The following is a 14964-nucleotide window of genomic DNA, read 5'->3' on the forward strand; positions in this document are numbered from 1 at the left end:
GAATGGCAGCCCAAAATCTGAAGCCCATTAATCTGCATCCATCCATTAGAAAGGTAATCCATACGGCTCCAGGAGGTTAGTAAAGGCCTTCTGAAGTGAACTGATGGATTTGTGTAAGAAAAATATCCATATTTAACATGTTATAAAGTGAAATATGTAGTTTCCACCATCCCGCCGTATTCAACTTGAGAAAAAAAGTGTAACTGGCGTGACCATGACATCGGACGTGGCGTAAGCATTTTGAACTGCGGAGAGAGGCGTTACACTTTTATTTATAAAAAAATGTATTAAAATATTTTACTTTAAAATGTTTTAATATGGATATTGTTCTTACACAAATGCATCACCTCTCTTCAGGCGGCATTTATCCCCCCCCCCCCCCACCCCCCCACCACCATCAGAGCCGTGTGGAGCACTTTTATAATGGATGGATGAACTTTTTGGGCTTCTATTCACTGCCATTATAAAGCTTGAATTAGCCAGGACATTTTTTAATATAACACAAATTGTATTTGTTAGAAAGAAGAATGTCATAGACACCAAGGATAACTTGAGGGTGAGTAAATCATGGGGTGCATTTAATTTTTAAGTTAAATAGCTTGAATTTAGCTTATTGTTGAGCATTATTAGTAGCATGCTGTTAATTACCACAGAAACTAATTTGAAAAAAAACCTTGAGGACTCAGCCATCTGAGTCATGTTATTGCACTACTGTGATTTAACCACCAGGGGGATCATAACTTTAGTGGGATATCCTGGACCTGGAATATGTAGGCTCACTGTCGGTATTCATGTAAAGGGAAAAAAGTTTTCTGAAAAAAGCACAATTTCATTAGTATGATTTATTTTATTTTTAATCAGTTGCTCTTCTTTTTTTAAATAGAAGGCCCACTGCATTATGATGATGTACTCTGTCAGAAAAAAAGGTACATTGCCGTCACCGGGGCTGTACCTACAAAAACAAAAAGGTACTAAAATGTACCTTTAAGGCACTACTATGTACCATTTAGGGGTAAGTAAGGTACAAAGATGTACCTTAGGGTACTTCCCCAGTGACAGCACTGTACCTTTTTTTCTGAGAGTGTAATTTGGACTGAACCTGCAACCATATTGTTAAAGGCATAGTTTGAATGAAAAAATGTGAAGCCCTGGAATTTTTTTCTTCTGCTAAACACAGTAAAGATATTAATAAAGATAGAATGTTGGTAACCATGCAGTTGATGGGTCCCATTGACTTCCATAGTATTTTTCCCCCCACTATGGAAGTCAGTGGGGCCCATAAACCTTTGGGTTACCCATATTCTTCAGTGTATGAAACAGATCCTACTTTGTGTTTAGCAAAAGAAAGAAATTCATTTCCATTTATACAGGTTTGGAAGGTTGAGTAAATGATGACAGAATTTTCATTTTTGGCTGAACTATCCCCTTAACCTTAAGGCTTGGCTACTGCATTCCTTAAAGGGACAATGAAAATTAGTCCATGATTTACTCCCCCTCAAGCCATCCTATCTTTATAGTACGTTCTTCTTTCAGACGAATACGAGTTGTTTTAAAAAATGCCCTGGATCTTCCTTGCTTTATAGCGGCAGGATCCTGACTAAATTCAGAATATGAGTCTGCTGCTCCACTGGGCTGTGATCATGGGGCGTTTCAGCCGAACCAGGAAAGAAAATACCTCTGCGCTCAATTGGATAGACTTACAACCAATCAGAGCAACGGAGTAGTAAGTGAGGTACGGTGACTTGAGCGACACATAATAGTTTTCAGCAGAACTCAAACTGCATGCACGCTGGAAGAAGTAGAAGAAAATGTGTCAAACGAAAAATTTCAGGATACATAAAGTACTTACCAACAATCATAATTTTTGAGAGAAATAGTAATAATTTGTTACATTTATGTAGCACTTTTTCTGGGTCCTCAAAGCGCTTTACATAAAGAAGAGTGGAAATCTCCTTAACGACCACCAAAATGCAGCATCCACTTGGATGATGCAACGGCAGCCATGTTGCGCCAGAACACCCACCACACACCAGGTGATTGGTGGAGAGGAGACCATCAGTAAATGGGGATTATTAGGAGGTCATGATGGACAGAGGCCAATGCACTGTCAGAAAAAAAGGCAGTGCTGTCACTGGGGCGGTACCCAAAGGTACAAAACTGAAAAGGTACTAATATGTACCTTAAAGGTACTATGTACCTTTAAGGTACTAATACGCACTCCTAAAGTACTGATATGTACCATTTAGGGGTGAGTAAGGTACAAAGATGTACCTTTTCACTTTTGTACCTTAGGGTACCGCCCCAGTGACAGCACTGTACCTTTTTTTCTGAGAGTGTGGGCAAATTTGGCCGGGGTGTCAGGGTTACACCCCTACTTTTTATCGAAGGACATCCTGGGATTTTTAACGACCACAGAGAGTCAGGACCTCGGTTTTAATCTGTAGGACAGTGCTTTTTGACAGTAGTGTCCCCATCACTATACTGGGGCGTTAGCACCCACACAGACCACAGGGTGAGCGCCCCCTGCTGGCCTGACTAACACCTCCACCAGCTATAGTTTTCCCAGTTGGTCTTCCATCCATGGTACTGACCAGAAACAATAGTAAAGGTGGAAGCATTTATGGAAGTTTAAGTTCTCCGTTTCAACCCAAGCGCTCTTTGGTGACGTGGATGATTCTGTTACTGTTTATCATCTGTCGATCATCGTATAAAGCCCGCCCTGACAATTTGATTGGTCTGAACAGATCCTGTTTGGGCGTAGTTATCCCACAACGGATCAAGTCCAGACCGAGTTTCCCAATCCCGACCCAAAATTAAAAAAGTGCATCCATCCATTTTTTTAATAACTCTGAATGTATTCGTCTGAAAAATGAATGTCATTACACCTAATGTCTTGAGAATGAGTAAATCATGGGCTATTTTTAATTATTGGATGAATATCCCTTTAACTGATGGAGAGAAAAAAAACCTGTCTGGCACTGCTGTAGTTAAATTGCTTTGAATGCAGGTCAGGACGATACAATAGTCTGAAAAGCTCTTAAGATCATAGAATAAACAGTACATGTGCTTATAGGAGGACTTGACACCGTGAACATTTCAAGAGAATCATTTCATTCAAGTCTCACATGGAGGAGATGAATGTAACCTGGTTGTAGGCGAAGAACGAGAGATTTAAATGGAGCTATAGAAAGAGGCAGAATGGAAGGAACAGATGGACTTGGGCGGATTAAGTCAAATCTGGGTGGGTTTGTCATGAACACACATTCGAGGTTGAGAATGAATAAAAGAAAAGACAGAGACAGTGAAGTAATAAAAGTGAAACTGCAGAGAAAGATGCGCAGTGGCTGAGGAGGTGGGTTGCATTTCTTTTTTTTCTCCACTTGTGATCAACATTTGTGTGTCTAATATACTTTCACAATGCATTATATATATATATTATATATATATATATATATATATATATATATATATATATATATATATATATATATATATATATATATATATATATATATATATATATTAACAAATAATTTCTCAATGTATTATATATATATATTGGGAATATTAACAAATAATATATATAATTGAATTCCAATCTGGGCTTTTTGCCTTAACTTTTAAATGTGAAAAAAGATTTAAAATTTGGCGTGAAATTATTTGTTAATATTCCCAGGTGCACTAAATATATCCCTGCAAATATATCCGTATTTATATATATATATATATATATATATATATATATATATATATATATATATATATATATATATATATATATATATATATATATATATATATTATATATTAATTTTATTTTTTTAAGTCTCTTCCTAAAATATATATGGAATTCATATATATTTATTTAATTTTTATTTAATAATATTTTTAAATGAAAATCGATTAAATATCAGACACAATGATCTGTATATGTCAGATTACTAAAGATTTCATAATACTTAATCTCTCTGGTCTCTTATAGGTATTTTAGGAGATCTGGATGGACCGGGACAGACAGATGTACCTTTTAGATTAACCGAGATCATGAAGGATTACAAAGAAATGGACGACGGTGATTAAGACATGGAATAAGAAAGACAATTGTAATCTCTCCGAGAAAGAAGCCAGGTGAGAGAGATGGGCAAGAACAAAGAGAAGAATAAAGTCATTCTTGATTGACTGCAAGACTAAAGACCACATTTCATTGTCAGCTTTTAAGCCTTTGACTTTGGATGCATTGAGGACATATTGGCCGTATTTGCTGGTCGTGGACCAAGGGGAAATTTCTGCATTTCACCAGCCGTGAACAAACTACACTTTTATATGGAAACCTAAGGAAGGCATTGGCAAGTGTGTTTTCGCTTCCTCACATCTGTCTAATTTCCTTTCTAAATCCTCTGCTCATCATCTCACTTCCACTGACCTTTAATTCTGGATCTTCAGTTTCTATCTGTTTCCTCCGCTCATCAACTCTTCCTCTGACTTTTGACATTGGCCTGCCGCCTCAATCATTTCTTCTAAGTTTAGTAATCTTACTTTCCCATGCAAAACTGTCCACATTGATCACTCTTTCCTTTCTATCGCCTCATCTGTGGGTGGATACGCGCACAGAGCTTTTTTCTTTGCGTCTGAATGTTGTCTTTTCTTATTATCTGCTGTATCAGGTCCTATCTGTATTCTTCCACCATGTTGGAGCATTTGTCTCGCAGGAGTCGGTCCTTGCTGTCCCTCTCGCTGACCTCTCTGGCCCTAGCGCTCTCTGTGCTGGCCTTCTGCACCTCATATTGGTGCGAGGGCACGCATAAAGTTGTCAAACCTCTCTGTCTGTCGCCTGTGAAAATGAAGAACTGCGGACAGAACAACAGCCAACCTTACACAACTGGTAAGGATTCGGCTACACCAGAAAAACATTTTCAACCCAATTTCTACTTTAACTGTTGCACTCAATTTGATTTGGTTCATTGCACTTTTCTGAGCACTTTGAATTTAATGGTAATTGATCAGATTTTAAGCAATGAGTCGTTAAGAAATCAGTGTAAAGATTGACAAATATAGCCATACTCAACAAACAAAAAATATTCATACCACTGACAAAAAACACTGAACAACCAGTCAACCATGCTCATCTACATTTACAGTTGCAAGACAATGTATGTGGACCATTTGCAGAATCTGTGAAAATGTGAATCATTTGAACAAAATAAGAAATATCATACAAAATGCAGGTTATTTTGTATTTACTACTTCCTGAATAAGATATTTTACATAAGAAATGTTTCATAAAGTCCACAAATAGGTGAATGTATTCAAATAGCCACGTTCTAAAGTTTGTGAAGCATTGATTCTTAATATTGTGTGTCTTTCCCTGGATGATCCACGGCTGTTTTTTGGTTTTGTGATGGTTGTTTGTGAGTCCCTTGCTCATTCTGAGCAGTTAAACTGCCAGTTGAATGTTCTTCAGAAAACTCCTTCAGGTCCTGCAAATTCTTCAGTTTTCCAATATCTTTAGCATATTTGAACCCTCTCTATTGACTGCATGATTTTGAGATCCATCTTTTCATGTTAAAAACAATTGAGGGAATTTAACACAATTATTAAAAAAGGTTCAAACATTCACTGATGCTTCAGAAAGAAACACGATGCATTAAGAGCCAGGGGGTGACATTTATTTTTTTTAATTTGTACTTAATTTGTCTTTCGGGAAACATATATATATATAATTTCCAAATTAAAATTTCCAAATTTTCATCCTGTTCAAAAGTTTTCACCCCAGGCTCTTAATGTATCATGTTTCTTTCTGGAGCATTTGTGAATATTCGAGTCTCTCAATTGTCCTCAGCGTGAAAAGCCGGATCTATACAGTCACTAGCCTAGAAATCTAGACGCACCCTAGCGGTAGCAAATCTAATATGCTGCGAGTGCCATCTAGCAACTCTCAATGCACTTCTGATCTGTAAAAAACTAAATCTGGTTGGGGCAATCACATCGTGTATAGAGTCGGTGGACGGGGCCTAACATAATGATGGCAGAGTTGAGCTTGCGTTCTAGTAAACACAGAAACTGGCGAACGGCGGTCTTTCGAATCAGCTTTGACCGCGACTCTGGAAGACTTGGAGTTAAGCTTTTCTCTGAGAAAAGAACAAAGAACGGCACGGAATCATTCTTAAGAAGGGAAGATGTGTTCGGAGTTTTGCCGACCGGATACAGCGAAAGTTTAATCTATCAACGAGCTCCACTTCACCTTTGTTGCTCTGGTGGGTTGTAGCACTCTCCTATCGCGTGCAGAGGGAGTTTGAAAGACAACCGTTTATCCCGCCCCTCAGATTGAGCCCTGTCTATGGTGAGTTTCCAGACCAAACATCTTGATGTGGATCTGGCTTGTCAGGCTAGGTTCATTCATGAATCGGGCTAGTTGCGCTGCATGGCTGCTAAAATTCTAAAAGCTAATTCCCTAATAGAACCTGTAAGATTCCTTCTGGGATCTAGATTGACTGATCATGCTGTCTGTTCCATGATGTTGTGCAGGGAATTTCAGTGTGATATTGCATTCGCATTGGTGGAATGCACTTTTGAGAAACCTGTAATGGAATCTAATTAAATATTGGTTTTCAAGGGTTAGTTCACCCAAAAATAAAAAATAAATTAATAGATGGATTTACTCACCATCAGGTCATTCTAGGCGTATGACATTCTTCTTCCAGATGAATACGAATGTTCATTTGTTAAATAATGTTAAATAAATAGTTCTGTTGTTGTTCGGGGGGGGGGGGGGTTAATAAAGGCCTTCTGAAGTTAAACGATGCGTTTGTGTAAGAAAAATATCCATATTTAAAACTACCAAGGCCTAAGCAAGTCAAAAGAGTATCCCCTGATGTGATGTAGTTGTAGCGTTAGATTTGACGCCTTTCGTGGTTCAAACGAATGGGCTGGGCAACTAACTCAAGCTCCTCTTCTTATAATCCTCTGACATTTCTCTCTAGAAATTCTCATTTTAGACTTTTAATTCACGACCTGTGTTTTGTTTAGCTCTATCCTCTGCGCTTCCGTGTTCGTCTATACGTCATGCGTCAGGTCAGGGGTTACTCTTTCGCCGTAAATCGATATGTATGGCCGTCTGGTTTTAAATATGGATATTTTTCTTACACAGATGCATCGCATTGCTTCAGAAGGCCTCTATTGAGTAAATCATGGGGTAATTTTCATTTTTGGGTGAACTATACCTTTAATAAAACTGCAAATAAACTCCCAGTTCTAGTCATTGCATAATAAAACACATGGCGAGCATTGCTAAGAAGTACAAAGAGTGCAGTCCCTTATGTGTATTGCACATAGCCTACTATATACATATGTGTTCTTTCATAAAACTACTCTTTTTACTAATCTCCTGAAAATGACCTATTGAACTTTCAAACTGTAAAGATTTACAGGTCAGTATTTACTGTAGTGTAATCTTTCAGGTCAAACCTTTACAAATCTAATAGATCATTTTAACCCCTGATACACTGAAGGGGATTATCGCTCAGATTAGGTGAACTCTGAATTGTTTACATGATCCTGGACAGCACCGCCGACATGTCATTGCACATTTGTGGTCAATGGCAAAAATGTGTATAATCGCATAGATTTGCAGCCGTCATTCTGTTTTTATTCGTCATTGTTTTTTCATCCAGTTAAATTCTCTCTCTTTCCACAGAGGTCCCAACAGTAGACCCTAAGAAACCGGATTCCAATGTGACAATGTCCCCAAAGCAAAAGGAGGAACTGGACCAAATGAGAGAGAAAAAGCTGGCAAATGCAGTTCACTACATCTGGGAGACGGGGGAAGACAAATACATGCAGCGCTACTTTCACACTGGCTTCTGGTTGTCCTGTGAGAAACACAATGATGGTGATGGTGAGGGCTAATGCTTCTGCATTTCTTTCTGACATATACATTTTTGATAATGATGTTCAGTAAGTTAAAGAAAAAAATGTAAAGCAATAAAACAACAGAATCAGAATACCTGCCTCTTTTTGGCTGGAGATTTTTTTATGTTATTCATATAAAACTCAAATTAATGGCTTCTAATTTGAGTTCAGAGAAAATGAGTAAAACACTTAAAAAATATCTACTGTCATATGGCCAACTGCCAAAGCTGTTCTTGATACTAATGTCCTGATTCAGTCCCTTTGAACATCTGTTTCCTGCTGTGGCCTTTCTTTCCTCTCATTTATCTGACATGGGGTCATCCTAGTTCTCAGCATCTGCTGCTACAAGACAGTCTTATACAACTCAGAGGACACAGCTACAAGTTTCTTTAGTTACATAATACACAACACTGTTTTAAATGTGACATAGATAGATAGATAGATAGATAGATAGATAGATAGATAGATAGATAGATAGATAGATAGATAGATAGATAGATAGATAGATAGATAGATAGATAGATAGATAGATAGATAGATAGATAGATAGATAGATAGATAGATAGATAGATAGATAGATAGATAGATAGATAGAGACATACATACATACATACATACATACATACATACATACATACATACATACATACATACATACATACATACATACATACATACATACATACATACATACATACATACATGGATGGATAGATAGAGGGATAGATAGAGGGACAGATAGAGGGATGGATGGACAGACAGATGATGGATGGACGGACGGAAGGATGGATGGATGGATGGATGGATGGATGGATGGATGGATGGATGGATGGATGGATGGATCGATGGATGGATGGATGGATCGATGGATGGATGGATGGATGGATGGATGGATGGATGGATGGATGGATGGATGGATGGATGGATGGATGGATGGATGGATGGATAGATAAAGAAACGGTTGGCAAAGACTGTGCTTATTCTTCACAGGTGAGAAATGTCGGAGCTTTATTGAACTGACCCCTGGAGAAACACAAGGTGAGGCGTTTATTAGCTCTGCATGTAGAAAAACTCTTACAGTTGACCTGAAATATCTCATTTCTGATTCTGCTTCTGCTTCATATCCTGTAGGAGTTCTGTGGCTCTCAGTCATATCAGAGTTTGCATACATCAGCCTCTTGGCGTTGGGCTTCCTTCTGATGTGGGTGGAATTGCTGCTCCTGTGTCTGAATAAGGAAATGTATGCTCTCAAGATCAATGCTTTTGCTGCAATGTGCACTGTGCTGTCCGGTGAGGTCCTGAGAACTTTTGGGGGGGAAAAAATGATTAACTATTAATCAGTATGCAAATTATTACATATGCAACAGAGACAAATGGAGACCAATATATTTTATACATTTTAGGTTTGATGGGGATGGTGGCACACATGATGTATACAACAGTATTCCAGATGACCGTCAGCATTGGGCCCAAAGACTGGAGACCACAGACTTGGGACTACGGCTGGTCGTTTGCGTAAGTCTCCATCTTTCTCTTATCCATCTTTTTATTCTACCATTCTTCTACTCTCCCCTTCTCTATTTCTGTACTTTATATATATATATATATATATATATATATATATATATATATATATATATATATATATATATATATATATATATATATATATATATATATATATATATATATATATATATATATATAGGTCCTTCTCAAATTAGCATGTGTGATAAAAGTTCATTATTTTCCATAATATAATGATAAAAATGTAACTTTCATATATTTTAGATTCATTGCACTCCAACTGAAATATTTCAGGTCTTTTATTGTTTTAATACTGATGATTTTGGCATAGAGCTCATGAAAACCCCAAAAATCTCAAAAAATTAGCATATTTCATCTGACCAATAAAAGAAAAGTGTTTTTAATACAAAAAAAATAAACCTTCAAATAATTATGTTCAGTTATGCACTCAATACTTGGTCAGGAATCCTTTTGCAGAAATGACTGCTTCAATGCGGCGTGGCATGGAGGCGATCAGCCTGTGGCACTGCTGAGGTGTTATGGAGGCCCAGGATGCTTCGATAGCGGCCTTAAGCTCATCCAGAGTGTTGGGTCTTGCGTCTCTCAACTTTCTCTTCACAATATCCCACAGATTCTCTATGGGGTTCAGGTCAGGAGAGTTGGCAGGCCAGTTGAGCACAGTAATACCATGGTCAGTAAACCATTTACCAGTGGTTTTGGCACTGTGAGCAGGTGCCAGGTTGTGCTGAAAAACGAAATCTTCATCTCCATAAAGCTTTTCAGCAGATGGAAACATGAAGTGCTCCAAAATCTCCTGACAGCTAGCTGCATTGACCCTGCCCTTGATAAAACACAGTGGACCAACACCAGCAGCTGACATGGCACCTGCTGTGATTTCCTTCTCCCCAGTCTTCCTCCAGACTCTGGCACCTTGATTTCCGAATGACATGCAAAATATGCTTTCATCCGAAAAAAGTACTTAGGACCACTGAGCAACAGTCCAGTGCTGCTTCTCTGTAGCCCAAAAGTGGCTTGACCTGGGGAATGCGGCACCTGTAGCCCATTTCCTGCACACGCCTGTGCACGGTGGCTCTGGATGTTTCTACTCCAGACTCAGTCCACTGCTTCCGCAGGTCCCCCAAGGTCTGGAATCGGTGCTTCTCCACAATCTTCCTCAGGGTCCGGTCACCTCTTCTCGTTGTGCAGCGTTTTTTGCCACACTTTTTCCTTCCCACAGACTTCCCACTGAGGTGCCTTGATACAGCACTCTGGGAACAGCCTATTCGTTCAGAAACGTCTTTCTGTGTCTTACCCTCTCGCTTGAGGGTGTCAATGATGGCCTTCTGGACAGCAGTCAGGTCGGCAGTCTTACCCATGATTGCGGTTTTGAGTAATGAACCAGGCTGGGAGTTTTTAAAAGCCTCAGGAATCTTTTGCAGGTGTTTAGAGTTAATTCGTTGATTCAGATGATTAGGTTAATAGCTCGTTTAGAGAACCTTTTCATGATATGCTAATTTTTTGAGATTTGAGAATTTTGGGGTTTTCATGAGCTGTATGCCAAAATCATCAGTATTAAAAAAATAAAAGACCTGAAATATTTCAGTTGGAGTGCAATGAATCTAAAATATATGAAAGTTAAATTTTTATCATTACATTATGGAAAACAATAATGAACTTTTATCACATATGCTAATTTTTTGAGAAGGACCTGTATAATGCTGATCTTGTGCTCATGAAACTATTATTATTATCAATGTTGCAAACATTGTTGTTATTTATTTTTATGGAAACTACACTGAACAGAATTTTAAATGCAACACTCCAAAAAAAAGACAAAAAAGAGTAGAGATGGATATTGATTGTGGCCTGTGGAATGTTGGTCCAGTCCTCTTCAATGGCTGTGCGAAGTGGTTTTATATTGTCAGGAACTGGAACACGGTGTTGTATACGCCGATCCAGAGCATCCCAAACATGCTCAATGGGTGACATGTCTGGTGAGTATGCTGGCCACGCAAAAACTGGGATGTTTTCAGCTTCCAGGAATTGTGTAAAGATCCTTGCAACACAGGGCCTGCATTACTGAGATCTGGAGAATTTGGAGGCCAAGTCAACACCTCAAACTCGTTGTTGTGCTCTTCAAACCATTCCTGAATCCTTTTGCTTTGTGGCAGGGAGCATCCTGCTGAAAGAGTTTCCATCAAAGGGTGTACATGGTCTGTAACAATGCTTAGGTACGTGGTACATGTCAAAGTAACATTCACATGGATGGCAGGATCCAAGGTTTCCCAGCAGAACATTGCCGACTTGCCTTCTTCCCAGGTGGCATGTTATCCCCAGGTAAGCGATGCACACGCACCCGGCCATCCATGTGATGTAAAAGAAAACGTGATTCATCAGACCAGGCCATCTTCTTTCATTGCTTCGTGGTCCAGTTCTGATGCTCACGTGCCCACTTTTGGTGCTTTCAGAGGTGGACAGGGGTCAGCATGGGCACCCTGACTGGTCCCATGCGCAAAAAACTATGATGTATTGTGTATTCTGACACCTTTCTATCAGACCCAGCATTAACTTCTTGAGCAACTTGAGCTCTTGAATCTGTTTGATCAGACCGCACGGCCAGCCTTCGCTACCCACGTGCATCATTGAGCCTTGGCCACCCATGACCATGTCGCGGGTTCACCACTGTTCTTATCTATCAGTCTTATTCACCTCCTCTATCCGTGGTCATAATGTTATGCCCGATCGGTGTATTTACATACCTATGTGTGTAAGCAATATACGTACATTGATTTTTAAAAAAAGCTATATTTTTTTCAAATAATGCTGGTCTTTGCTTATGTTCAACTTTCTAATAATTAAAAAAATATCCTGAAAAACTGCATCACAGTTTCCATAAACATTTTTTAACATTGATAAAAATAAATGTTTCATGAGCACCAAATCAGCATATTAGAATGATTTCTGAAGGATAATTTGAATAAAGGTGTAATGATGCTGAAAATTCAGCTTTGCCATCAAAGGAATACATTACATTTTAAAATATATTAAAATAGAGCACAGTTTTTTGTAATTGTAATAAGATATTTCATAATATTACAGTTTTTACTGTATTTTTGATCAAATAAATGCAGCCTTGGTGAGCATTCCTTTTTTTTTAAATAAAAAAATATCTTACCAAACAACTTTTGAACTTTAAGTTTATTGTAAAAAAAAGAAAAAGAAAAAAGATTTGGACTAATTTCACACTTAAAGGGATATTTCACCCAAAAATTAAAATTTCTGTTAATTTTACTAATATTAATAGATTCATCCAAGATATAGGTCACTTTTTTTTTCTTCAGTAGAACAGTAAAGAATATTTTTAGCTTCAAACTTCAAATACTTCACCGCTTTTTCATATTAAACTGTTATTCCCTTAACTTAAACAAGTTGATACATCGCTCTCTCGTCTGAGTGCGTGCACTTAATCGCTCTGACGTGCGGGGACGATCTGATAGCATTTAGCCCACTAAGCCCAGTTCATTCACTATGGTACCAAACAGAGATCAAGTTAGAAGCGACCAAACACCTCCACGTTTCCCCTATTTAAATACAGTTACACTAATAGCTGAACGATCAAGTATGGTGACACAAAATAAAACGTGGCGCTTTTCTTAGCGGGTTAAAGTGGAACTATAATGCATGGTGGAATAGCACTTCTGAAAGTACTTCGACTCGGCGCAGTAAAAATTCCTGGCCGAAAAATCCTCCCTCATCTCCCCCTCCCCCCTATTGACAGAAATAAGAGGGGGGGGAGGGGGAGATGAGGGAGGATTTTTCGGCCAGGAATTTTTACTGCGCCGAGTCGAAGTACTTTCAGAAGTGCTATTCCACCATACATTATAGTTCTCCTTTTTAATCCACTTAGAAAAGCGCCGCGTTTTATTTTGTGTCACCATACTTGATCGTTCAACTATCAGTGTAACTGTATTTAAATAGGGAAACGTGGAGGTGTTTGGTCGCTTCTAACTTGATCTCTGTTTGGTACCATAGTGAATGAACTGGGCTTAGTGAGCCAAGCTAAATGCTATCAGATCGTCACCGCGCGTCAGAGCGATTAAGTGCACGCACTCAGACGAGAGAGGGATGTATCAAGTCGTTTTAGTTAAGAGAATAACAGTTTAATATGAAAAAGCGGTGAAGTTTCCCTTTAAGTTTCCATTGTTGCTCCTCCACAGTATGGCGTGGATCTCCTTCAGCTGTTGCATGGCAGCTGCCGTATTCACCCTAAACTCTTACACCAAAACTCTGATCGAGATGAAGCACCGTGCCCGGATCCGTCTGGAGGAGGCCCGCGCCGCCAACCACGCGCCGCCCTATGATGAGGTCATCACGACCGGTGGCGGGAGCCTCTACTCTGTCAGCCGACTGGTTCAGCAATGTCAGAAGGGTGCGTTTATCGACACTATGTGGACCCCCAGGGAGGAAGGATCTGGTGGGGGTATGGTGGGGGCAAAAAGTCCTCACGGACTGGTACTGGTGGGGGGATGCAGGAGAGAGGGATGCGAAGACTGCGAGAGAGAACTGGATGAGATGGAAGATGCTTTAGAGAGGGAAGGGAATGATGAAATGTGCTGAGGAGACGTGGACGGCACATAATAAGGTCTGGCTCTGAACGGGACATTTGTACAGAGGAACGCCCTGAACTGCAGGAAGCCCTTCATCCTCAGTAGCATCAGTGACCAAGTTTAGGATTCATACTTTGGTTAAGCCTTTATTCTGAAAAAAAAGATGTTTACATGCTTTGCAGCTATTGAAATATCCCTTTATTCACGTAATATTCCGAATAAACACATGTGGGGGTTCTTTCCCTTTCATTTTTTTCTCAATATTATGATGCATCAAATCATTTTGGACAGTAATCTAAGCATTAAAAGTCCTTACAGTTGAACAATTGCAAAATGTAGATCAAACATTCTTTTACTCTTTGTAAAATATTTGTTAAAAAATAATAATAATAAAAATGGAAAAAACAAAACAATGAATGTCCTCTTCGTTCCAAAAATCTTTCTTCAAATTTGTGTTCACTCTCAGATTTTAGCTTCAGGAATTCTAAGAACGTTTTTAATTATGTCTGGAAGGCTCATTCGGATGACATCTGGCTCTTTAGGTTATGTTAACCTCTGTAATCATTCTTCACTTCATTAATTTTTTTTTTTAATAAGAGCGCCATGCACAATATCACATAATCTGAATATACGACAAGATGGAATGATGGACAGATTACAACAAACAGAGGAATTCCAGCAGCTTTAGACAGATGCTTTCGAAAGCTGGACAGAAGATTATGAGAATAATCTCCTCAGTAAGAGACAGGGATCAAGTGAGAGACGGAGAGAATGAGAAACAGTACGGAAAAAAATCTAAATCACAAAGGACAAGAGAGGAGAAATATTTTTTCTTATGTTTTAAGGGAATAATGTCTCACGGTTACAGCAGGCAGTTATGGTAAACAATTGCATTTGTTGTCATTTTTTATCAACCCAGGCC

General features: G+C 38.8%; 1 protein-coding gene across 2 annotated transcripts; it reads left to right on the forward strand.

The window, feature by feature from the left end:
- The first annotated feature begins 3047 nt into the window (after positions 1-3047).
- On the forward strand, positions 3048-14515 carry si:ch211-232m10.6. Of its 2 annotated transcripts, XM_067425760.1 has the most exons (9): positions 3048-3352; positions 3983-4128; positions 4212-4350; positions 4665-4882; positions 7694-7894; positions 8899-8946; positions 9040-9198; positions 9312-9423; positions 13653-14515. In XM_067425760.1, exons 4-9 carry the CDS (start codon positions 4687-4689, stop codon positions 14050-14052), a joined length of 1116 nt encoding a protein of 371 aa, XP_067281861.1. In that variant the 5' UTR covers positions 3048-3352; positions 3983-4128; positions 4212-4350; positions 4665-4686; the 3' UTR covers positions 14053-14515. The 2 variants fall into 2 exon arrangements, with proteins under 2 accessions (XP_067281861.1, XP_067281860.1); XM_067425759.1 differs by lacking the exons at positions 3048-3352; positions 3983-4128 and having other exon boundaries at positions 4337-4882.
- Positions 14516-14964: the final 449 nt, after the last annotated feature.

This window comes from Pseudorasbora parva, chromosome 19 (assembly GCF_024679245.1).
Source record: "Pseudorasbora parva isolate DD20220531a chromosome 19, ASM2467924v1, whole genome shotgun sequence".
In the NCBI taxonomy this organism is placed as follows: domain Eukaryota; kingdom Metazoa; phylum Chordata; class Actinopteri; order Cypriniformes; family Gobionidae; genus Pseudorasbora; species Pseudorasbora parva.